General features: G+C 42.3%; 1 protein-coding gene across 3 annotated transcripts in view; it reads right to left on the minus strand.

The window, feature by feature from the left end:
• The window catches only part of LOC115128807 (uncharacterized), a 73,009-nt gene that overhangs the window by 35,178 nt on the left and 14,343 nt on the right, over positions 1 to 23,488 (minus strand). For all 3 annotated transcript variants that reach the window (XM_065017879.1, XM_065017878.1, XM_065017880.1), the window contains 15 exons: positions 19,539 to 19,738; positions 19,189 to 19,282; positions 19,056 to 19,073; positions 18,869 to 18,934; positions 18,612 to 18,751; positions 18,324 to 18,443; positions 18,178 to 18,235; positions 17,771 to 17,809; positions 17,617 to 17,679; positions 15,465 to 15,613; positions 15,258 to 15,371; positions 15,059 to 15,107; positions 14,907 to 14,987; positions 13,772 to 14,800; positions 13,511 to 13,588 (listed from right to left, as the gene is read on the minus strand). In XM_065017879.1, the coding sequence (XP_064873951.1) occupies positions 13,511 to 13,588; positions 13,772 to 14,800; positions 14,907 to 14,987; positions 15,059 to 15,107; positions 15,258 to 15,371; positions 15,465 to 15,613; positions 17,617 to 17,679; positions 17,771 to 17,809; positions 18,178 to 18,235; positions 18,324 to 18,443; positions 18,612 to 18,751; positions 18,869 to 18,934; positions 19,056 to 19,073; positions 19,189 to 19,282; positions 19,539 to 19,738 (2,298 nt within the window). The remainder of the gene's footprint in view (positions 1 to 13,510; positions 13,589 to 13,771; positions 14,801 to 14,906; positions 14,988 to 15,058; positions 15,108 to 15,257; positions 15,372 to 15,464; positions 15,614 to 17,616; positions 17,680 to 17,770; positions 17,810 to 18,177; positions 18,236 to 18,323; positions 18,444 to 18,611; positions 18,752 to 18,868; positions 18,935 to 19,055; positions 19,074 to 19,188; positions 19,283 to 19,538; positions 19,739 to 23,488) is intronic.

Below are 23,488 nucleotides of genomic sequence, written 5' to 3' on the forward strand. Positions count from 1 at the left end.
CAAACAGTATCAGCTAATGAGACAAGGCAAGACAAAAACCACAACTTTACAAAAATATTTAGTAGGACATCAGGTTGGAGAGTTCAAAATGTACCATCGTACAGTTGTTTTTATTTGGTAAATCAGGCTGACTAGCATATATTACTTTCGTGGATGTATGCACGTAACATAACTGGCATCGTAGCATCTTTCAACAGACTGTGGGATGCAACCACTAACGAGGAACATTGTTCCGGTCTGCAGATTTTGTCACAACTTTCGTCAACTTTGGATGGATAAATCACAATTTCATAGATGATCGATCTTTAGAATTTCAGAAGGTGAGGGGACATTTGGCCAATAGACTTGCCCGTAACTTGCAAAGAAAATCGTTCTAGTTATTATTATTATTTATTTTTTTGTGTAATTTGTTTAGCCCCTTTTTCCTCCTCAATTTTGTGACTACGTTCATCTTATTGCTGCAACTCCCAAACAGGATAGGGACAGGCAAAGGTCGAGTCATGCCTCCCCCAGAAACATGACCTGCCAAACTGTTGTTCTTAACACCTGCTTGCTTAACCTGTAAGCCAGCTGCACCAATGTGTTTGTGGAAACACCGTTCAACTGACGCCCGAAGTCAGCCTGCAGGCGCCCGGCCCCCAACAAGGAGTCGCTATAGCGCAATGAGCTAAGTAAACCCCCACGGCCAAACCATCCCCTAACCCGGACGCTGGGCCAATTGTGCACCACCCTATGGGACTCCCGGTCACGGCCGGTAATGACACAGCCTGGGATCGGGGAAAAAGATGATTGGATATGCTTAAAAATGACAGTATGTTAAACTCCTTTTGGCTTTCAATGCAGTAGAATTTGCAGCACACTTTTGAAGAAAAGAAGCATCTTTTCAGACCCACAGGTGATTGACAACAGCTGATATTAGATATAAGGACAGGCTGTACCAAAATGAACTAGTGAGAAACAACGCAATTGCGAATTATATGATGCATTCTCAGTATGGATAAGCCTAGTATGTTGACACTTGTTGCTTATAACAAATTAAGGTCATATAAACAATATTGCTAATTATACATGACAATGGATTCAGATATTGCTCCTACAGCATCCCATTTGTTTTTATATTTCCCTTTGTCTTAATTACCCACCCTAACTCATCAAGTTTGCTAACTAAACACTAAAAGGTCTGAAAATTGTTAATTATCTTATGCTTTACTTTAAATTGGTAATACCTTAAGACCTAAAAAAATATGCTGCTTAAGAGACTCCATGTGTTAGGCTGGCACATGCAGTAACTGTGTAATGATAGGGCATGGAGAACTGGGGAGGTTAGGGAGGGGGTTTACAGGGAGGGTTTTCTGGGTGGGAACGACCAATGGGTGAGTTTCCCTGTGGGTCCTGCTTTTTGTTACACATCCATGGGCTTATCAACACTAAAGATAACAATTATATCATTAATATAACATTTCTTTCTGAAAAACAATGGCAACACTAGCTGTTCATGTTCCAGCTGTCGTGACATCCAAGCAAGAAACCATAATATTGATATAGCAATGCTCCAAAAACACACCTGCTCCATTAGGACGCACATAGAAAGCAGAACCATTTGTACAAAATTACTGCTTTTTCATCAGCCCCAAACAAAACTGATTGTGTAATCATAATGATGAATAAGAAGCTCAAAATCACCATATTGGGTTAAGGCGAAGACCAAGAAAGCAGAAACGGACTTTATTACTGTACTGTGTATGCTCCAAATTCATATGATCCTATGTATTTTCATTCTCTGAATAGCATAATGTTATAATTAACTGAATTGGGACAGACATGAATGCCATTTTGAACATGCGGGACAAAACTAATAAAACCAATTACAATCCAGGCTCTCCAACATATACCCTCTGATTACAACCTCATTGATGCCTGGTGAGCACATAATCCAAAAGCAAACAAGTACACTTTCTACTCAAATAGGCTTAAAACATTCTCCTGAATAGATTTTATATTATCTACATCTCTATTTTCTCAAATTAAAAAAATAGAAATTCGACATGAACTTTTCCGATCACCACGCCTACTACTACCAATTACAAAATGTCAGAATTTCCTAAAAGAGCCACAGGATTGCGTTTCAATGTTTAAATTTCTACAAAATCCTATATTCTGTGATCAATTTGAAATTGAACTAAATACATTTATACTGATCAATACAAATTCAGTCGATGACCCCCAGATTCATATGGGATTCCACCAAGGTTTTATAAAAAATAATGCAACTGCATTTGCATCTGGGTTGAATAAATCACGATTAAAAAGAAAATAATCAGAATTGGAATTCTTAACTGCGTTAGAGCATTCTCAACAAACACTTTTTTCATACCAGGTAGCTATTAGCACACACATTCCTGGGTCGCTCCTCTTTTCAGTTCTCTGCAGCTAGCGACTGGAACGAGTTGCAACAAACACTCAAACTGGACAGTTTTATCCTAATCTCTTCATTCAAACACTCAACCACTCCTTTATTGGGGGTGTCTTGCTAATTGCCTACAATTTCAACCTGTTGTCTATTCCATTTGCACAACAGCATGTGACATTTATTGTCAAATCAGTGTTGCTTCCGAAGTGGACAGTTTGATTTCACAGAAGTGTGATTGGCTTGGAGTTACATTGTGTTGTTTAAGTGTTCCCTTTATTTTGTTGAGCAGTGTATATATCAAGTGTCTGTGGGGTCATATTGCACTTCCCAAGGCTTCCAATAGATGTCAACAGTCTTTAGAACCTTGTTTCAGGATTCTACTGTGAAGTGGGAGAGAATGAGAGCTGATTGAGTCATGGGTCTGCCAAAACGCCATGTGCTCAGTCCAGCGCGCGCTAGTGAGAGTTAGCACCGTTCCCTTTTTTATTTTTATTTTATTTCACCTTTATTTAACCAGGTAGGCTAGTTGAGAACAAGTTCTCATTTGCAACTGCGACCTGGCCAAGATAAAGCATAGCAGTGTGAACAGACAACACAGAGTTACATATGGAGTAAACAATTAACAAGTCAATAACACAGTAGAAAAAATGGGCAGTCTATATACAATGTGTGCAAAAGGCATGAGGTGGTAGGAGATTAATACAATTTTGCAGATTAACACTGGAGTGATAAATTATCAGATGGTCATGTACAGGTAGAGATATTGGTGTGCAAAAGAGCAGAAAAGTAAATCAATAAAAAACAGTATAAAAACAGTATGGGAATGAGGTAAGTGAAAATGGGTGGGCTATTTACCAATAGACTATGTACAGCTGCAGCGATCGGTTAGCTGCTCGGATAGCTGATGTTTGAAGTTGGTGAGGGAGATAAAAGTCTCCAACTTCAGCGATTTTTGCAGTTCGTTCCAGTCACAGGCAGCAGAGTACTGGAACGAAAGGCGGCCAAATGAGGTGTTGGCTTTAGGGATGATCAGTGAGATACACCTGCTGGAGCGCGTGCTACGGATGGGTGTAGCCATCGTGACCAGTGAACTGAGATAAGGCGGAGCTTTACCTTGCATGGACTTGTAGATGACCTGGAGCCAGTGGGTCTGGCGACGAATATGTATCGAGGGCCAGCCGACTAGAGCATACAAGTCGCAGTGGTGGGTGGTATAAGGTGCTTTAGTGACAAAGCGGATGGCACTGTGATAGACTGCATCCAGTTTGCCGAGTAGAGTGTTGGAAGCCATTTTGTAGATGACATCGCCGAAGTCGAGGACCGGTAGGATAGTCAGTTTTACTAGGGTAAGCTTGGCGGCGTGAGTGAAGGAGGCTTTGTTGCGGAATAGAAAGCCGACTCTTGATTTGATTTTCGATTGGAGATGTTTGATGTGAGTCTGGAAGGAGAGTTTGCAGTCTAGCCAGACACCTAGGTACTTATAGATGTCCACATATTCAAGGTCGGAACCATCCAGGGTGGTGATGCTAGTCGGGCATGCGGGTACAGGCAGCGATCGGTTGAAAAGCATGCATTTGGTTTTACTCGCGTTTAAGAGCAGTTGGAGGCCACGGAAGGAGTGCTGTATGGCATTGAAGCTCGTTTGGAGGTTAGATAGCACAGTGTCCAATGACGGGCCGAAAGTATATAGAATGGTGTCGTCTGCGTAGAGGTGGATCAGGGAATCGCCCGCAGCAAGAGCAACATCGTTGATATATACAGAGAAAAGAGTTGGCCCGAGAATTGAACCCTGTGGCACCCCCATAGAGACTGCCAGAGGACCGGACAGCATGCCATCCGATTTGACACACTGAACTCGGTCTGCAAAGTAATTGGTGAACCAGGCAAGGCAGTCATCCGAAAAACCGAGGCTATTGAGTCTGCCGATAAGAATATGGTGATTGACAGAGTCGAAAGCCTTGGCGAGGTCGATGAAGACGGCTGCACAGTACTGTCTTTTATCGATGGTGGTTATGATATCGTTTAGTACCTTGAGTGTGGCTGAGGTGCACCCGTGACCGGCTCGGAAACCAGATTGCACATTTCATTTCTAAAGACAAAGGAATTCTCCAGTTTAAACATTAGGATGTTTTTATCATAAATCTTCAATAAAGATTGATTATATACATCGTTTGACATGTTTCTACGAACTGTAATAACTTTTTTGACTTTGTCTGGACCTAGTGTCTGCGCATTTGGATTACTGTACTAAATGCACGACCAAAAAGGAGGTATTTGGACATAAATGATGGACTTTATCAAACAAAAAACTAACATTTATTGTGGAAATGGGATTCCTGGGAGTGCATTCTGACGAAGATCAAAGGCAAGTGACTATTTATAATGCTATTTCTGACTTTTATTGACTCCGTAACATGGCGGGTATCTGTATTGCTTGTTTTGGTGTCAGAGCGCTGTACTCAGATTATTCCATGGTGTGCTTTTTCCGTAAAGCCTTTTTGAAATCGGACACAGCAGTTGCATTAAGGAGAAGTATATCTTTAATTCCATGCATAACAGTTGTATTTTCATCAACATTTATGATGAGTATTTCTGTAAATTGACGTAGCTCTCTGCACTTTCACCAGATGTTTTGGAGGAAAAACATAACGCGCCAATGTAAACAGAGATTTTTGGATATAAATATGAACTTTATCGAACAAAACATACATGTATTGTGTAACATGAAGTCCTATGAGTGCCATCTGATGAAGATCAAAGGTTAATGATTAATTCTCTCTCTATTTCTGCTTTTTGTGACTGGAAAAATGGCTGTGTTTATTTGTGACTAGGTACTGACCTAACATAATCGCATGGTATGCTTTTGTCGTAAAGCCTTTTTGAAATCGGACACTGGGGTGGGATTAACAACAAGTGTATCTTTAAAATAGTGTATAATACATGTATGTTTGAGGAATTTTAACTATGAGATTTCTGTTCGAATTTGGCACCCTGCACTTTCACTGGATGTAGGTCAGGTGGGACGTTAGTATCCCACGTACCCTAGAGAGGTTAACAATGATAGCGCCTTGAATCTCTCAATTAATTAGAGACAATAACATCTAATTTAATCAGAGACTATCAAAAATGTTAGCTCTTAGATGGCAATTACTACACTCTCTTCCAATTCACCTGCGGATACAGTTACTATTCAAAGTGATAAAGTTAGAATTAAATCGACAGCGATAATGAATGGTACTAGCGAAGGAACAATTGAGGCCTGGACAAATACACTTGACTTTGTAAAGAAATAATCTCAGCGAAAGCCCAACTCATACCAATAAACAACCTATAAAGCCCAACACATACATACAAATCATATACAGTGCCTTCAAAAAGTATTCACACGCCTTTACTTTGTCCACATTGTAGTGTTACAGCCTGAAATTAAAATGTGTTAAATTGAGATGTTTTTGTCACTGGCCTACACACAATAATACCCCATAATGTCCAAGTGGAATTATGTTTTGGGAAAAAATTGTAATTAATAAAAAACTGAAAAGCTGAAATGTACTGAGTCAAGAATGATTCAACCTATTTGTTAAGCCTAAATAAACAAGTCACAGTTGTTAATCAAGTTACACGGACTCACTGTGTGCAATAGTGTTTAACATGATTTTGTACACAAACATGATCACTGTACCCCACACAATTATCTATCTGTAAGGTCCCGCAGTTGAGCAGTGAATTTTGAACACAATCACAAAGACCAGGGAGGTTTTCCAATGGATGCCAGGAGAATGCTACCTGCCCTAAAGCATAGTGCCAACTGTAAAGTTTGGTGGAGGAGGAATAATGGGTCGGGTAGGCCCCTTAGTGCCAGTGAAGGCTAATCTAAACGCTACAGCATACAATGACATTCTAGACGATTCTGTGCTTCCAACTTTGTGGCAACAGTTTGAGGAAGGCCCTTTCCCGTTTCAGCATGACAATGCCCCCCGTGCACAAGTCGAGGTTCATACATAAATGGTTTGTCGAGAACGGTGTGGAAGAACTTGACTGGCCTGCACAGAGCGCTGACCACAACCCCATCGAACACATTTGGGATGAATTGGAACGCTGACCACGAGCCAAGCCTAAATGGGTGGTGGTTGGACAGAGACATTTTGGATGGGGTTGGGGGAATGGGATGAGAGGTTGTGGGTGGAGGTTCACTCACTTTCGTTTATTTTCCTTTACATACTACATTTTATATATTTTTTTTTACTCTGTAATATGATCACAATGATCAATACTTTGTATTCATGTACCTTTTCTGTTTGTTATGTTTGTTACTTTTGAGTGGCAGCCCACAGGTGAATATAAACTAAATCTGAAATTATATGATTTTCTATATTGTACCTGTAATCCACCACAATATATATTTTCAAGATCCCCCCCAAAAAGTAATCACAAAACCCCCCACGCCATGTCAAGATTATCTCTGCCCTAGACTAGGAGTATCTCTATACACTCAGAACACATTTGTGCAGTTTTCATACAGGTTAATACAAAAACATTCATCCACACAATATCAATTGCATACATCACATTCAGACACTACAATGCTGTTGACCTGAAAACGTTCTGTATTTGATTGCCTTGTTAGATTACAGATATGATACACAGATATGATCCCAATAACACTATGCCAATAAAGTATCTAAAAGAGAGAACACACAGGTTGCATCAGGCAGAGTCAAACTAAGGTGATCCCTGGTTAAGGTCTGTAACTCTGCATGTTGACATCATCCTTCCCATCTTCTCATCTCTGTGTTCTTATGTTTCGCTCTTCTTTCGTCAGGATCTCTTCATCTGCTCAGGTCGGAAGAGGACTTCATGTGAGTAGATCCTTCACTGACGTCAACATTACCACTGCTTCTTCTACCCATTTCAGCAGGATATTCCTCTAGTCTGCTGTAGCCTCGGAAACCCAGGCTCCTAACAGTATTTGAGTGCCTGGGGAAGTAACGCCTCAGAGAAAATAGTCTACAAGATGGCATTTGTTAAAGTCTAGATGGAAACTAGTGAATGGTTCAGCCTATTAACATGAGAAGGGTCACAGCTGAGGTTAAGAAAAGGGAAGACTAAAACAAAGGTAAGTTCAATTAGATAGTTGAAAAATTTATCAAAACTGTCAGGATAGCCAAACTGAAGAGGGAATTTTGGCTTTCCTTTGACCCTTGGTTATATTTTGTACAGGCTTACACAAAACAGGCTTACACAAACACGCATGCACGACTCCAACACCATCATTAAGTTTGCAGACGACAACAGTGGTAGGCCTGATCACCGACAACAATGACACAGCCTATAGGGAGGGGGTCAGAGACATGGCCGGGTGGTGCCAGAATAACAGCCTATCCCTCAACATAACCAAGACTAAGGAGATGATTGTGGACAACAGGAAAAGGAGGACAGAGTACGCCCCCAATCACATCGACGGGGCTGTAGTGGAGCAGGTTGAGAGCTTCAAGTTCCTTGTTGTCCACATCAACAACAAACTAGAATGGTCCAAACACACCAAGACAGTCGTGAAGAGGGCACGACAAAGCCTATTCCCCCTCAGGAAACTAAAACGATTTGGCATGGGTCCTGAGATCCTCAAAAAGGTTCTACAGCTGGAACATCGAGAGCATCCTGACTGGTTGCATCACTGCCTGGTACGGCAATTGCTCGGCCTCTGACCGCAAGGCACTAGAGGGTAGTGCGTACGGCCCAGTACATCACTGGGGCTAAGCTGCCTGCCATCCAGGACCTCTACACCAGGCGGTCTCAGAGGAAGGCCCAAAAACTGGTGTCTGTATGTAGCCTCGCTACTGTATATAGCCTGTATTTTTACTGTTATTTTATTTCTCTACCTACCCATTGTTCACCTAATACCTTTTTTGAACTATTGGTTAGAGCCTGTGAGTAAGCATTTCACAGTAAGGTCTACACCCGTTGTATTCGGCGCACGTGACAAATAACATTTGATTTGATATAATGTATACCCACCGTCCTGTGCATAATAACTTGTCAGCGCTAGCTATATCAACCAATCAAGTAACAATCTGGTATGGCAGCAGAGGGAGGATCTCTTAGGGAACTACCCAGTTTTAAAAGTATAAAAAGGCCAGGGACCTCCTGGCTACTCCAACCTCGGCCAAGATGGCGTAGCATTGAAGAGGTGTTTTTGTTCGTCCTCTCGTGTACTTTTGTATTTTTTGTCATTTTTGTATATATTTCAAATTTTATTTTCAATCCCTTTTCCATTTTTTATTTGATTATACCTTCCGGTAACCTGCCTCACCCAATGTGATACGGAATCGCTATTATTTTTTAAATTTTACAACACATTCAAGAAACACCAGAAGCTAACCAGCTAATTAGCTACAAGCTATTTAGTCATTGTTAGCCACTGCTAGCGGTTTTTACCTTCTGCACAGATACCAGCCCTGTTTTTAGCCTGGATAATACTCACCAGTCTACCAGTATCGGACTGTCTCTCCACTACAACGCCAGATTCCTGCCGTGATCCCTGGACCACTACTTCTGATCTTCACAGCCAGCTAGCACCCACCGTGGCACCTAGTACCGAAGCTATCCCTGAGGCCCACCTCCCGGCCTACTCAGCTGTTCACCCGGACCCCAATCATACACGGCTAGAGCCCAATACTCCACCGGATCCTTGCAGTAAGCTTTGGACCTTGGCACCGGATCACCGCTGCTACCGAGTGGCTAACGCCCCTGCCACGAAGCTAGCACCAGTTAGCCGTGAGCCAGGCGCACCTCCCGGCTAGCAAACTAATTCTACAATACCCGTTTCGCCATCTGGCTTGGATCCTGTCGACACGGCGCCCCGCCGCACCACCACGACGACTGGTCTGCCGACGAATACTCCATCCGCTGTGCCTTCAACCGGCCTCCGTCGGAGTAGATACTCCTACTAGCCCCAGGCTACTAACTTTAAACGCTGTGTTGCCCGCATGCTAGCATAGAGGCGGCTTCCCTGTTCCATCTACTGCTGCCCCCTGGACACTATGATCACTTGGCTACATAGCCGATGCCTGCTGGACTGTCCATTAATCACGATACTCCATTCTGTTTATTTATTTATTTAATTTTTTAAAATAAAAATCGGCCCCGGCCGCGAACTCAGGCTCTGTGTGTAGTTAACCCGTCCCTCTCTGCCCAGTCATCACCAGTTTACCTGCTGTTGTTGTGTTAGCTGATTAGCTGTTGTCTCACCTGTTGTTTTAGCTAGCTCTCCCAATCAACACCTGCAATTACTTTATGCCTCGCTGTAGGCCTCTCTCAAATGTCAATATGCCTTGTATACGGTTGTTCAGGTTAGTGATCATCGTTTTATTTTACAATGGAGCCCCTAGTTCCACTCTTCATACCTCTGATACCTCCTTTGTCCCACCTCCCACACATGCGGTGACCTCACCCATTATAACCAGCATGTCCAGAGATACAACCTCTCTTATCATCACCCGGTGCCTGGGCTTACCCCCGCTGTACCCGCACCCCACCCAGAAATCTGCTCCTTTTATTCTTTGTCCCCAATGCTCTAAGCGACCAGTTTTGAAAACCTTTAGCAGCACCCTCATCCTACTCCTCCTCTGTTCCTCGGGTGATGTGGAGGTAAACACAGGCCCTGCATGTCCTCAGACACCCTCATTTGTTGACTTCTGTGATCGAAAAAGCCTTGGTTTCATGCATGTCAACATCAGAAGCCTCCTCCCTAAGTTTGTTTTACTCACTGCTTTAGCACACTCTGCCAACTCTGATGTCCTTGCCGTGTCTGAATCCTGGCTTAGGAAGGCCACCAAAAATTCTGAGATTCCCATACCAAACTATATCATTTTCCGTCAAGATAGAACTGCCAAAGGGGGAGGAGTTGCCCTGCAAAGTAATGTCATACTTTCCAGGTCCATACCCAAACAGTTTGAACTTCTAATTTAAAAAATGAATCTCTCCAGAAATAAGTCTCTCACTGTTGCCGTATGCTACAGACCCCCCTCAGCTCCCAGCTGTGCCCTGAACACCATTTGTGAATTGATCGCCCCCCATCTAGCTTCAGAGTTTGTTCTGTTAGGTGACCTAAACTGGGATATGCTTATTAACACCCCAGCAGTCCTACAATCTAAGCTAGATGCCCTCAATCTCACACAAATCATCAAGGAACCCACCAGGTACAACCCTAAATCCGTAAACATGGAAAGGTCTGAGTATTCTTTGAGTCTGCCTGCCCTTCACTAGTGATGTGTTGCCACTATCAAACCAATCAACTATTTTGCATGTTTATTTTATTATTATTATTTTTTTTTTTAAATGTGACTTGCATAAGATACAAAAATAATGCTTCATAATAGGGCTGCACGATTAATCAAATTCTCGTCAAAATTGCGATACTGACATCTGCAATATCCAAATCACAAAAGTCTGCAAATCTGCAATATTTTGAAACTCCACTTTATATAGTTGACTTCATTTGCTCCTTGAGTTGTCCCCCTCGGCACACTGCTTCCCACAAACAAGCACCGCCCCGTCACTCAAGGAGCGCAAACTTGCAGTTCCAAGTTCGCTCTGCATGGTCATTGCATTGTCAATGCAACAGATGTTGGTGACAATGCTGCTTTCCACTTTGCTTCTTAAAACCTCTTAAGGCCACTGAGACGCTAGCGTCTCACTCTAGCCACTAGCGTCTCACTCTAGCCACTAGCCTTGGGAAATGCGTAGCGCGAAATTCATATAGTACTCGATAAAACTCAGACTTTCATTAAATCACACATGCAAGGTACTCAATTAAAGCTACACTCGTTGTGAATCGAGCCAACATGTCAGATTTTTAAAATGCTTTTCGGCGAAAGCATGAGAAGCTATTATCTAATAGCATGCACCCCCCCGAAATACCTGAAGGAGACGTAAACAAAAGAATTAGCGTAGCCGGCGCTACACAAAACGCAGAAATAAAATATAAAACATGCATTACCTTTGACGAGCTTCTTTGTTGGCACTCCAATATGTCCCATAAACATCACAATTGGTTATTTCTTTCGATTAAATCCATCCATGTATACCCAAAATGTCCATTTATATAGCCCGTCTGATCCAGAAAAAAACAGCTTTCCAAAACACGTCATTTTTTTAAATAAAAAATGTTGCCTATAAACTTTGACAAAATACTTCAAACTACTTTTGTAATCCAACTTTAGGTATTTGTAAACGTTAATAATCGATCAAATTGATGACGGGGCGATCTGTATTCAATAGCAGCAAGTCAAGAAATCATGGACAATTTTCTCTCTTTCAAAACTTTCCACCGTGTACCCTCTGACAGGAAGTGCCTATTCTTCATTTCACCAAAGATGAACTTCAACCCAATTCCCAAGACTGGCGACATCGTGTGGAAGCTGTAGGAACTGTAAACTGGGCGCTATCTAATTTCCCTTGCCATAGACAATACAGGGAACTGGCGGAGGGATATTTTCTTTTTTTTGTGAACAGTTTTTCCTTGGGGTTTTGCCTGCTACACACGTTCTGTTATAGTCAGACATGATTTAACCAGTTTTATAAACTTCAGAGTGTTTTCTATCCACACATACTAATCATATGCATATACTATATTCCTGGCATGAGTAGTGGGCCGTTGAAATTTTGCACGCCTTTTTATCAAAAAGTTGAAAAAAAATGACCCTAACCTCTAGGAGGTTATTAAATTAATTAATATAAATCCACACACACTCTATAATTACACTATTAGGCTATAGTTTGTGCAAATATCTAGTTAGTCAGCATTTTATTTGCAAGTTGTGGCACAAGAGTAGTCGCTAATGGTAATTGCTAGTTAGCCAAATACCCAGAGCCAGAGGAAACATAGCTAAGCTAGCTAATACAGTCTGATTCCACTGGTGCTGTAGGCCTAGATCAGCATGTTTTTGTTGTGCAACAGTATGCAGGTTATTCATCAGAGAGAAATAGGCTAAACATGAATATGTTACATGAATCAGAGACAGTTGAGAACAATGTAACATCAATTGGAGTCTAATTAGGGTCCCCTGGGAAACACTAACTAACCGTTTGGCTCCTCCCCTGTCACAATAACTCCTCCCTGACTTAAAAAAAATGTGTTTTCATGCCAAACACAGTATTCAAAGTGCCCACTGCATTTCAACCAAAGAATTTGAATAATAATTATATTCCCATGATTCCAACAGTTCACCGAAGTGTTTTGACCTATATCACAAGTAAAATTGCAAATCACAGTATTTGGTAAAAAAAAAAAAAATCTATTAGATTTGCCCAAATCGTACAAGGAACAATCAAGGAAATATAATTTCTACTCAGAGCCAATAAAACATTAGTGCTGAATGCCACCGCCTCTGTGAACGTTCAAACTATAAATACAAACATCAACTTTGCCAGACTTCCATTAGTCGAGTGAACGAGACAGGATTTTGGGAAGACTTGCCACGTCAGACTAAAGGCTTAAATGCTTCCCATCCGAACCAGGTCGGAACAGTTTGTGCATATATTACCACATGTTGTGACGTAGTCGGTTAGCCGTAAGGATTCTTCAATTAAAGTGTTTGTTCATGAACACTTTTCACTTGATAGATACTACACCAAACATCTTAGTTAGATGTAAAATTCGCACGAATTGGACCTTCACATATCAGCAAACTCCATCCCATTCACAATAGTAAACAGGCAGTGTCTTCGCGACTACACTAAGTGTGGTATTCAAACTTGAGATCACCACACATTTTCACACAAGTCTCCATTGACCTCATTCTCAAACCTATTTTTTTTAAATCTCAGATAGCTCTATCAGTGACAATGAGCTCCAAACCCAGGTTGATCTGCTAACTGATTGGTGTGGGTGAGAGGCTAGGACCTCCACCAGATAATTTGCTCTCTGGCTAGTTCACCACAACACTCAGTCTGATAGTGTGTCATTGCTCATTATCTCTTCATTGGATAGGACTGACTTGGATTTTGCTCATCTCAAGCTGCCCTGCTAGGTGAAATAATACATCTGTTCAGCTAAACAATGTGTCCGAATACATTAACACACACTGCAGAGATACTGACCAATCACAGCCCCTCGGTTCTGCCTCTTCAGGAAATCCCACAGATTAGTGGTTGGTGGGGAGATGGGGGGAGAAGTCACTAGAAGATAAAGAGAGTCAACAATGCTGACTATGCCACTTACCTCGCACTCATTGCGAGTATGCACAAACACACACAGCTAATTGTAACAGCGAACAAGGATCCAAATAAACACTCAAAACTACCGACTACGCCACACACACACACACTCGCATGTACCACAAACTCAAAACATGAACACACCTTTAGTTTTTTCTTTCACAGTCTGCGTATTGGTCTTCTTTTCAGGTGTTTTACAAGTCTCTGGCTTTTTTTTGGTTTCTCTATTGCTGGCTCTACTGGCCACTATACTAACAGCTCTACAGGTCTCTCTCTCAGTCTCCTTAATAGTCTCTGTACTGGTCATTTTCCCAGTGTCTTTGCTGGTCTCATGGACTGTCATGTTTCTAGTCTTACTCCCTAACTTTTTGACAGTCTCTGTACTGGTCTCTTTTTTGCCAGTCTCCATCTCCTTGATTATCTTTTCCGCCTCCTTATCTTTCCCTCTGCTCCTGCTGTCCGTACTGGTCTCTCTGCCAGTGTCCGTACTGGTCTCTCTGCCAGTGTCCGTACTGGTCTCTCTGCCAGTGTCCGTACTGGTCTCTCTGCCAGTGTCCGTACTGGTCTCTCTGCCAGTGTCCGTACTGGTCTCTCTGCCAGTGTCCGTACTGGTCTCTCTGCCAGTGTCCGTACTGGTCTCTCTGCCAGTGTCTTTACTGGTCTCTCTGCCAGTGTCTTTACTGGTCTCTCTGCCAGTGTCTTTACTGGTCTCTCTGCCAGTGTCTTTACTGGTCTCTCTGCCAGTGTCTTTACTGGTCTCTCTGCCAGTGTCTTTACTGGTCTCTCTGTCTTTACTGGTCTCTCTGCCAGTGTCTTTACTGGTCTCTCTGCCAGTGTCTTTACTGGTCTCTCTGCCAGTGTCTTTACTGGTCTCTCTGCCAGTGTCTTTACTGGTCTCTCTGCCAGTGTCTTTACTGGTCTCTCTGCCAGTGTCTTTACTGGTCTCTCTGCCAGTGTTTGTACTGGGGTCACTGCAGGTTTCTTTGCCAATGCGTTTATCCACTTCCACCCCAGTCTCCTGGGTCATTTGAATGGTTTCTGGGGTGGCCTCTCTGTCCATCTCGGTCTCATTGTCTTTGTCAGTCTCTTTCCTGGTCGGTTTCTCCTCTCCTACAGATGTAGGGGCAGGTTCTGGGGTAGTCTGGCTCTGGTCTCTGATCGAACTGGAGGGAACTAAGAAACAGCAACATCATCGCCACCTTCATCACTACCCCCAATGTTAAATGTCTAGTTGATGTGTTACCCTCTCCCTCCCACCTCTCCCTCCCCTCTAACTCACCCAGTTTCTTGCCAAGTGGTAGCATGGGCATCAGGTCTCCCATGTTCTCTCTCTTCTTGATCGCCTTCAAGATCACTAAGGCTACAGAATACAGAGTTAATCACTCACACAAACAAAGGTGACCAAACAAATGTACACACACACACACTGACCTTTCTCATAGATGACGGACTCCCCGATGTAGCGTTGCAACATCATGAACTTATAAGGGATAGAGGGAGAAGGAGAGAGCGAGGGATGAGGACAATGCATCACTACAGGGTATAACTGTGGGTTTTTTGTGTTGGTTTGGAGTGTTTTACCTGGACACGTCTGGTGGAGTGTGTGTGTGTGTGTGTGTGTGTGTGATACCTGTAGACACCCCATGGCATGTATTTTCTCAGCCTGTTGTGCCAGGTCCAGCAGTATTTCGCTCCTCTTATCAGACTCCTCTACCTCTTTCACAGAGCCTGGATGGGCACGCTCCTACACACACAGACTTGTATAAGAGGGCAATAATAGGCTTTTTTGTTGTTGTGTTGGAGCAACAAATTGGTCAATCTTTGTGTGTATATTTACCAGGAACGTGGTGACATGTTCATAGCTGTGTATGTGAGCGATGCTGAGTCCGTCTGACAACTTCCTCTCACACAACAAACACAGGAAGGCCCAGCCTGGAGACGAGGCCCCGGCCCTAGTAACACTGTACTGAACCAGGAACTGCAGACCTGAGAGAAAAAATAAAGAAAAATAGAGTTATTGACCTGAACACAGAGGTGAGGGGTAATTCTGATGGGAACTACTTTTCTAGGTCTAACTGTATATCTCGAACACGGGTAAAACATGCTTCCCCTTTGTTTTATGCTTAAATAGAGGGTATGTCATGGTCTTGTTAACTTCTTTTGGATAGGGGGCGGTATTTTGATGTCCGGATGAAAAGCGTGCCCAAATGAAACTGCCTGCTACTCAGGCCCAGAAGCTAGGATATGCATATAATTGGTAGATTTGGATAGAAAACATTCTAATTTCTAAAACTTCTAAAATAATGTCTGTGAGTATAACATAACTGAAATGGCAGGCGAAACCCCGAGGACAAACCACCCCCCCCCCCCAAAAAAAAATCATCCTACCACTGATTTCAAAGGCTGGCACTTTTGTAATAGGGTGAAATCTTGCCAGATTGTTGACATCTAGTGGAAGCCCTAGGAACTGCAGTCTTTAGAGTTTCAGGCTGGTTTTTGGAAAAATTAGCCAGAAAATGTCGTTTTTCTAGGTGGCATTTTGGCTGTAGTGTTTCCAAGCGCGTGAATGAGAGTGCGTTCTTTGGTATTTTTCTCCGGTAAAGACAATAACGATTCTCAGTCTCAAATGTTATCGTTTATTTGCGTATTAGGGTACCTATTGTTTGATTTATAAACATTGATTGACTTGTTTGGATAAGTTTATTGTTAACATTTGGGATTAATTTTGTATGCATTTTGGAGGGAAACCGAGTGGATTATTGACTGAAGTGTGCCAGCTAAACTGAGTTTTTATGGATATAAAGAAGGACTTTATCGAACTAAAGGACCATTTGTAATGTAACTGGGACATTTTGGAGTGCCAACAGAAGATGGTCTTCAAAGGTAAGGCATATATTATATCGCTATTTCTGACTTTCGTGTCGCAACTCCCTGGTTGAAAATGATTTGTTATGCATTTGTGTGCTGGGCGGTGTCCTCAGATAATCGCATGGTTTGCTTTCGCTGTAAAGCTTTTTTGAAATCTGACACGGTGGCTGGATTAACAAGAAGTTAAACTTTATTTTGATGTATCTCACTTGTGATTTCATTTAATTATTTATAGTAATTTGAATTTGACGATCTGCCATTTCACCTGGAAATTGTCTCATCCGCAAGAAGTTAAGCCATTAAGTAATTAAATAATAAATATGGTTTAAGACTTGTGATTAGAACATCTCTTCCAATGGACAACTGGTTTCCATAATGTATTTACTATCTTTTTGGAACAGGATTTATTATGAACACTGTTGTTTGGATTCCATAGGTTTAGGACAAAAGAGACTCCCCTCTAACGTATAAAAGGGTGTTTGAGATGTCGAAGTTATGTGTCTTTAAGTAGTCTTGAATACTGTTTGTCGATATCGAGAACAAAACGACAAACACTTGAATCCAATTCAAGATTTTCTTAACGACCAGCCAGGAAGAGTAGTATAGAAGTAGCATACAAACGGAGTCTCCTCCACCTCAATCTATGGAATCCATGCAATTAATACTAATATATCTAAGGGACAGAGCACCATATAAAAAGGTAAGGAAACTAAATGCATGTGTAAACCACATATTCCCTTGGACGCAGGATGTTCTAACACTGAAGTCATTCAGAGGACAGACTGTACTGTGCAGTATGTGAGTGGTCCAAGAGGATTCAGAGGCCTCATTGTTACATACATCAGTAACACAAAAAGGATACAGAGGCACAGATGGTAAAACAGATATTTCCACAAAGCTAGTGGTTAATACCCATCAGAGGGTAAGGTAAGAACCTCCACAACAAGCACTTACTGTTTGTATAGCATTTGTGCTTCTGTATGTCCACTTCCCATATGTCCACTTTGTCTAATTTCTGTATGCCTGCTTTCTGTGTCTGCTTCCGCTTCCACCTCCATTTTACAATGTTTTTACTTAGTTTAAACCCTTTCGATTCGGTTTTCATTTTGGTCTGCACTCACCCAGCATAGGAATCCTCCGGTCTTTGTTTTTCAGATGGGCGGAAAACGTCAGCGGCCTGTCAACTATAGGATAACACACAGAGACAAACATTCTTAGAGCCCTGATTGCTCCTCTTATGACACCAGAGAAACTTTATGATGAACGTCTACTAACCTTTTAGATAACGATGGAAGTTCTTGAGTTTCTTCATGGCTTGAGGATGAGAGTGAGCGAGCGCAAGAGAGAACAGACAGAGGACATGAATGCAGGGGGTGCTAGACTTTCGGCAGTTGATGATCCAGCCTACCTACGGAGGAAGAGACTGCGAGGTGCCCAATGAAGAGCGTCGGTCCTGTCTATCCGACTGACACTTCTCCCTCCCTGTACCGTCGACGCACCCTCCACTACAACTCTCAACTGCATCAACACTATCAGCATCAACATAAGCTGTGGAAGACCAGCGCCTAAGACAACCTGCCACAACCCTACATGTTTTTAAAAGTGTCTTTGAGATTCCCTTTGTAATGAAATGCGCTATATAAAATAAATATATTATTCTTTTTAGTGGGGAGATGTCTTACCGGAGGAGTAGGAGGACATCTTAATGCTGTGGAAAACATTGTCAGGAATATCAAACACCTGGGAGAGAGAGGGCAAGAAATGGAATGAGACCATAAACCTTCACATCTCCAGAGAAACTTCCCCTTCTCCCCCCATCCTTCCCTACCTTCAGTACATTGTCTCTCTCTCCTCGGACTCTCTCCTCCTCCCAGGCCAAAGTCTTCAGGACCTCCAGGCCCATCTCTGTCCCCCACCCGAATGGCAGACACTGCGGACTCTGGTACATCTGATACAGAGAGATAGAGCACCCACTTTCAACTAACTACAATGTATACACAGACTTTATAAAGCATTCATAATGCTTCATAAGCACAACATAGATGTGTGAAAAATCATTTAGAAGCAGCCATAGGCATAAAGGGTGATATAAAAAGCAACACATCAACACACTGACCAGGGTGCGTCGAAGGTGGAGTGTGGAGGTGAGGTGAGTCATGACGAGATTGGCAGGAATTATCTCCTGGCAGGTGTGACACAGGTAGAAGGGTGTTTTCCAACACTCAGTACTCAAACACATCACCAACAGATAGACACCTGGGAAATGGAGTCCGACAGAGTACAGTATGTATGGTAGCGCAACTAGGACAAAACAGCATAATAATATTTAATATTAACGTCTGATATTTTTCTGAAAAGAGGACACCCCTTTACCAATAATTGGTTCAGTTCTTTCTGAGCTCCGGATGTACTCATACAAGGTAAAGGATGGGATGCAGGCTATACCAACGGCAGAGAGAAGGGAAGGAAGAATGTTGTCAGTGATCTTGATGGCCAGTAGAACTGGACAATGAGATGAACGCATTAAACATATACATTTCATTGGAGTCAGAAAACTCACCTTTACTGTCCTCGTCCCCTGAGAAAGAAAAAAAAGAGTTCATAAACAATGTAACTCTCAAAAGATGTACAGCATGATGGGGAAACGATGCAGTAGTTGATTTTTTATGGTTGGTGGTCAACATCACTAGTACCTGGTTCAAAGATAACTCCCAGCATCTCCTTGTGTTTCCAGTGACGGACATGTAACTTGTACTGCGACACAGACTCACATAGCACGTTGCAGTCCTGAAGTGGATACAGAGATGCACACACACAATTGTTGAGCCTCCTGTTCCTCAGAGTGTGTGGGAGAGGGTTTAAGTATTTCCAGATGTAGATGTAAAGTAAACATGTTGAGCAGCCACCATGCCAACATTACAGAGAGGAGGCATGTCACCAGTCCTGGAGCAGGACCTTAACCTGGGGTTAAGTACTGAAGGACACTTAACCCCAGGTAAATTAGAAGTTGTGGCTGTGTGGTGTGAGGAACAGTATTCCTCACCTGACAGTGCAGTCGACAGGTCCCTCTCTGGCTAGTAGCTTTGGTAACAACTGGAGCAGTACTTGCTGTAGCTACAGTCTCAACAGCTGTAGGTGTGACATAGGTCTTCTCTGGGCTTGACTTGGTCTCCATAGGAACAGCCTCAGCAACGTTAGTCATGGTAACATCTTTGATAATCTTTGACCCTTCTGAGGAAGGAACTAAAGAAGATCCAGACAGAGAACATCAGAGAGTTGCAGAGTCCCTGACTGGCACAACTCTAAACAGAGAAAGAAGGGGGTAACACTTGATTTGGATAGTCCTGATTGGCCATCTGCAGAGCATCTAGATATACTTACTATCAACAAACAATCTGTTGATAAGCAACTGCTTGGTAAGGTTACGGTTAAGAATAAGGGTTAGGGCTATCCAAATAAAGTGTTACCGAAGTGGGAGAGGGGACATTGAGATCACTTGGCCAAACACAGAGCAGAAGTAAGAACAGAGGGAGAGAGAGGATCAGGAGTCCTGCCAATCTGAAACACAGTCACTTAAACTGATTAAGGAGGGCAATACCTTATTTTCTATACAGTCATACTTTACTTTGATTATTCTACATCAGCACAATCCACTCTCCATAATCTCCTCCACATGCCCCCTTCCAGATCTGGAAACAACCTCAAACTCATTCTGCTATACATGATATGTCCTGTACAGGACCACTCCGATGACCTCTCTGCTCTAGCAAACCTGGGGTGCTTTAAGCCTCAGCCTTAAATAAACCAGGTATTCAGGTAGGGTGCGAGTGTGCTGTGTCTGGGACGTGTCGTGGTCATTTCCTGTATTACTAAATGATGAGTTACAAACCACACACCACTTAAACTTCATCTTTTAATAATATGAGCTTCACCATAGCCCTGTGACTCTCAGATCAATTCAGTGTCTATAAATGAATTCTCTGAGAGTGCTTTCAAAAGAAGACTTAGTATCTTTTATAGCCAACTCACATGACAAACCACAGATCTTAGGAACTTCACAAAGGGCCTTTTACTTGAGAGAGGAGTATCCCATAGCCAGATGGCATTAGTTATAAATTATCGTTCAGTTTGGTCTCTTAGACGAGGTTCTAGTTCTCGTTCTTGGTACTTCATAGTACCAAAACATTACCTCATCCAATGGCATATATCAATTGTCAATTCTAGATACTCCCATCTCAAATGCACCCCTTCTCCTGGGCAAGCTCACGGAGGGGAGTGAGCCTCTAGGTCATATACTAGGTCAAGAGAAGGGCAACAGAGGGGACATACAATGGTTCCAGACACTGCCATACTCCTCCCCCCAATGGGAAAATGAGGGAGTGACTGGAGTACAGACATAGTGGAGCCCTTCACATGGTTTCACAGATATATTCATTATGAAGACAATGTTCAAGCTGGATTTCTCCCTTTCTGATATTCTGCCTATTACCAGACATGTAAAAGACAAGCCTGACCTCTCCCCTCACTGGGCCCCAAGTGACTTTTCCCTAGAGAAGGGAGAGAAAATGCAACTGCCAACAGTATAGTCCAAAATAAGACATTCTAATGACAAGTATAAAGTAAATAAAACATCTTATTTATCTATGTTACCTAACTAATTCTGATTCAGCTACGACAGACGATTTAAAGAGGGGTTGTACGGGCTGATATCGCCTCATTTTAGCCAACTTTTGCCAATTAGTGTCAGTGCTTGACTGAGGTGAGAACAGACCGCTACTCTTCAGGGAAAGGGAAAATTGACTAGGTATGTCCAACTGAATGGATTCAACTGAAATGTGTCTTCCGCATTTAACCCAACCCCTCTGAATCAGAGGTGCGGGGGGGGGCCTTAAAATCGACATCCACGTCTTCGGTGCACGGGGAGCAGTGGGTTAACTGCCTCGCTCAGAATGACAGATTTTTACCTTGTCAGAGTCGATCCAGCATCCTTCTGGTTACTGGCCCAACGCTCTAACCACTAACCAGAGCTTCCGATGTGCGACCGCAATAAAGTTATTTAGAGGTTCAATATTCAGACTTGCAGCTCTATTGGGGATAGTTAGGGACCATCAATAAATTACACAATGTACATGGGACAATATTTTCACACCTTTCAGTTCTAATGAAATTACTACAGTATTTGATTACTAATTTTTACAATTGGTGAGGTTTCTAAGTAAGTGAAATTTGGAGCTATCAAATTTAGAAAATATTGTCCCATTTACATTGTGTTAGTTATTGACTGTCCCCAACTAGACCAATAGAGCTGCATTTCTGTTGAATATCCAACCAATGTTACCACGGTCGGTGTGAGCTCTGAGAGAACACTTAAGCATTCACCCAGGGTTTATTCAATATTATAAACTGGGTGGTTCGAGTCCTGAATGCTGATTGGCTGACAGCCATGGTTGATCAGACCATAAACCACAGGTATGACAAAACATGTATTTTTCCTGCTCTAACTATGTTGGTAACCAGTTTATAATAGCAATAATGCACCTCGGGGGTTAGTGGTATATGGCCAATATACTACGGCTAATGGCTGGATCCAGGCACTCCGTGTTGCGTTGTGCGTAAGAACAACCCTTAGCAGTAGTATATTAGCCATTTACCACACCCCCTTGTGCCTTATTGCTTAAGTGACCTGCGCAGGGGAGACCTTTGCTGGATGCAGCCAGCATTAGACACAATTACAGTTTAGCTTATATAGCCAGGGAACATATGGTTTAGATTAGAGGTCGGATGATTAATTAGGGCCAATTTCAAGTTTATAACAAAATCGGTAATCTGCATTTGTGGAGGCCGATTACATTGCATTCCACGAGGAAACTGTGTGGCAGGGTGGCCACCTGATACGCGAGTGCAGCAAGGAGCCACGGTAAGTTGCTAGCTAGCATTAAACTAATCTTATAAAAAAAAATTAAAAATCTTCACATAATCACTAGTTAACTACACATGGTTGATGATATTACTAGGTTAACTAGCGTGTCCTGCGTTGCATATAATCAATGGGGTGCCTGTTAATTTATCATCGAATCACAGCCTACTTCGCCAAACGGGGGATGATTTAACAGAAGCACATTCGCGGGATAAAAAGCACAATCGTTGCAAGAATGTACCTAACCATAAACATCAATGCCTTTCTTAAAATCAATACACAAGTTTTTTATTTTATCTGCATATTTAGTTCAAATAAATTCATGTTAGCAGGCAATATTAACTAGGGAAATTGTGTCACTTCTCTTGCATGCAGAGTCAGGGTATATGCAACAGTTTGGGCCGCCTGGCACGTTGCGAACTAATTTGCCAGAATTTTACATAATTATGACATAACATTGAAGGTTGTGCAATGTAACAGCAATAGTTAGACTTAGGGTTGCCACCCGTTCGATAAAATACGTGGAAAATTACATAATTAGTCAAGCTATCCAATGTTTTACTGTTTAAAGAATCGTCTAGTTATATGCTAGTTTTTTCTAACTTAATACAAACTTGTCTTTGTGGGACTGGGTCATGAGACTGGTCATATAGATAAGGTCCACTTCGGTGCGACCGCAGCATGTGACATCCCGTGTGTTTACTATCTACAGAAAGTCACATGTATGGAAACTTGCAGAAAGGAGCACATAGTGTTTTGCTGTTGTGAATGCAGTTAGCCCGAGGGCTCAACCATACATCTTAAATGTAAAACAGACAACCAATTGTCTTTACACACCATCTGCTGACTGCCACGTATATACAAAAGGATGTGCTTCTCTATAAAAGCAGAGAACACGGTTCCTTTAGCTTTTATTGCAAATCTTATAAGTGTTTGAAAGAATCTGCAGTCTCTTCCTATAGAATTGCTACCACACAAGTCATCAGCATCTGGCTATGACTACTAGCATTCCTCAGAGACGAAGTCTACCCCAAACTATTAAATAAAATGTCTTATTATATTCTGTCTTGGTTGTC

Source organism: Oncorhynchus nerka, linkage group LG4 (assembly GCF_034236695.1).
Source record: "Oncorhynchus nerka isolate Pitt River linkage group LG4, Oner_Uvic_2.0, whole genome shotgun sequence".
NCBI classification, from domain to species: domain Eukaryota; kingdom Metazoa; phylum Chordata; class Actinopteri; order Salmoniformes; family Salmonidae; genus Oncorhynchus; species Oncorhynchus nerka.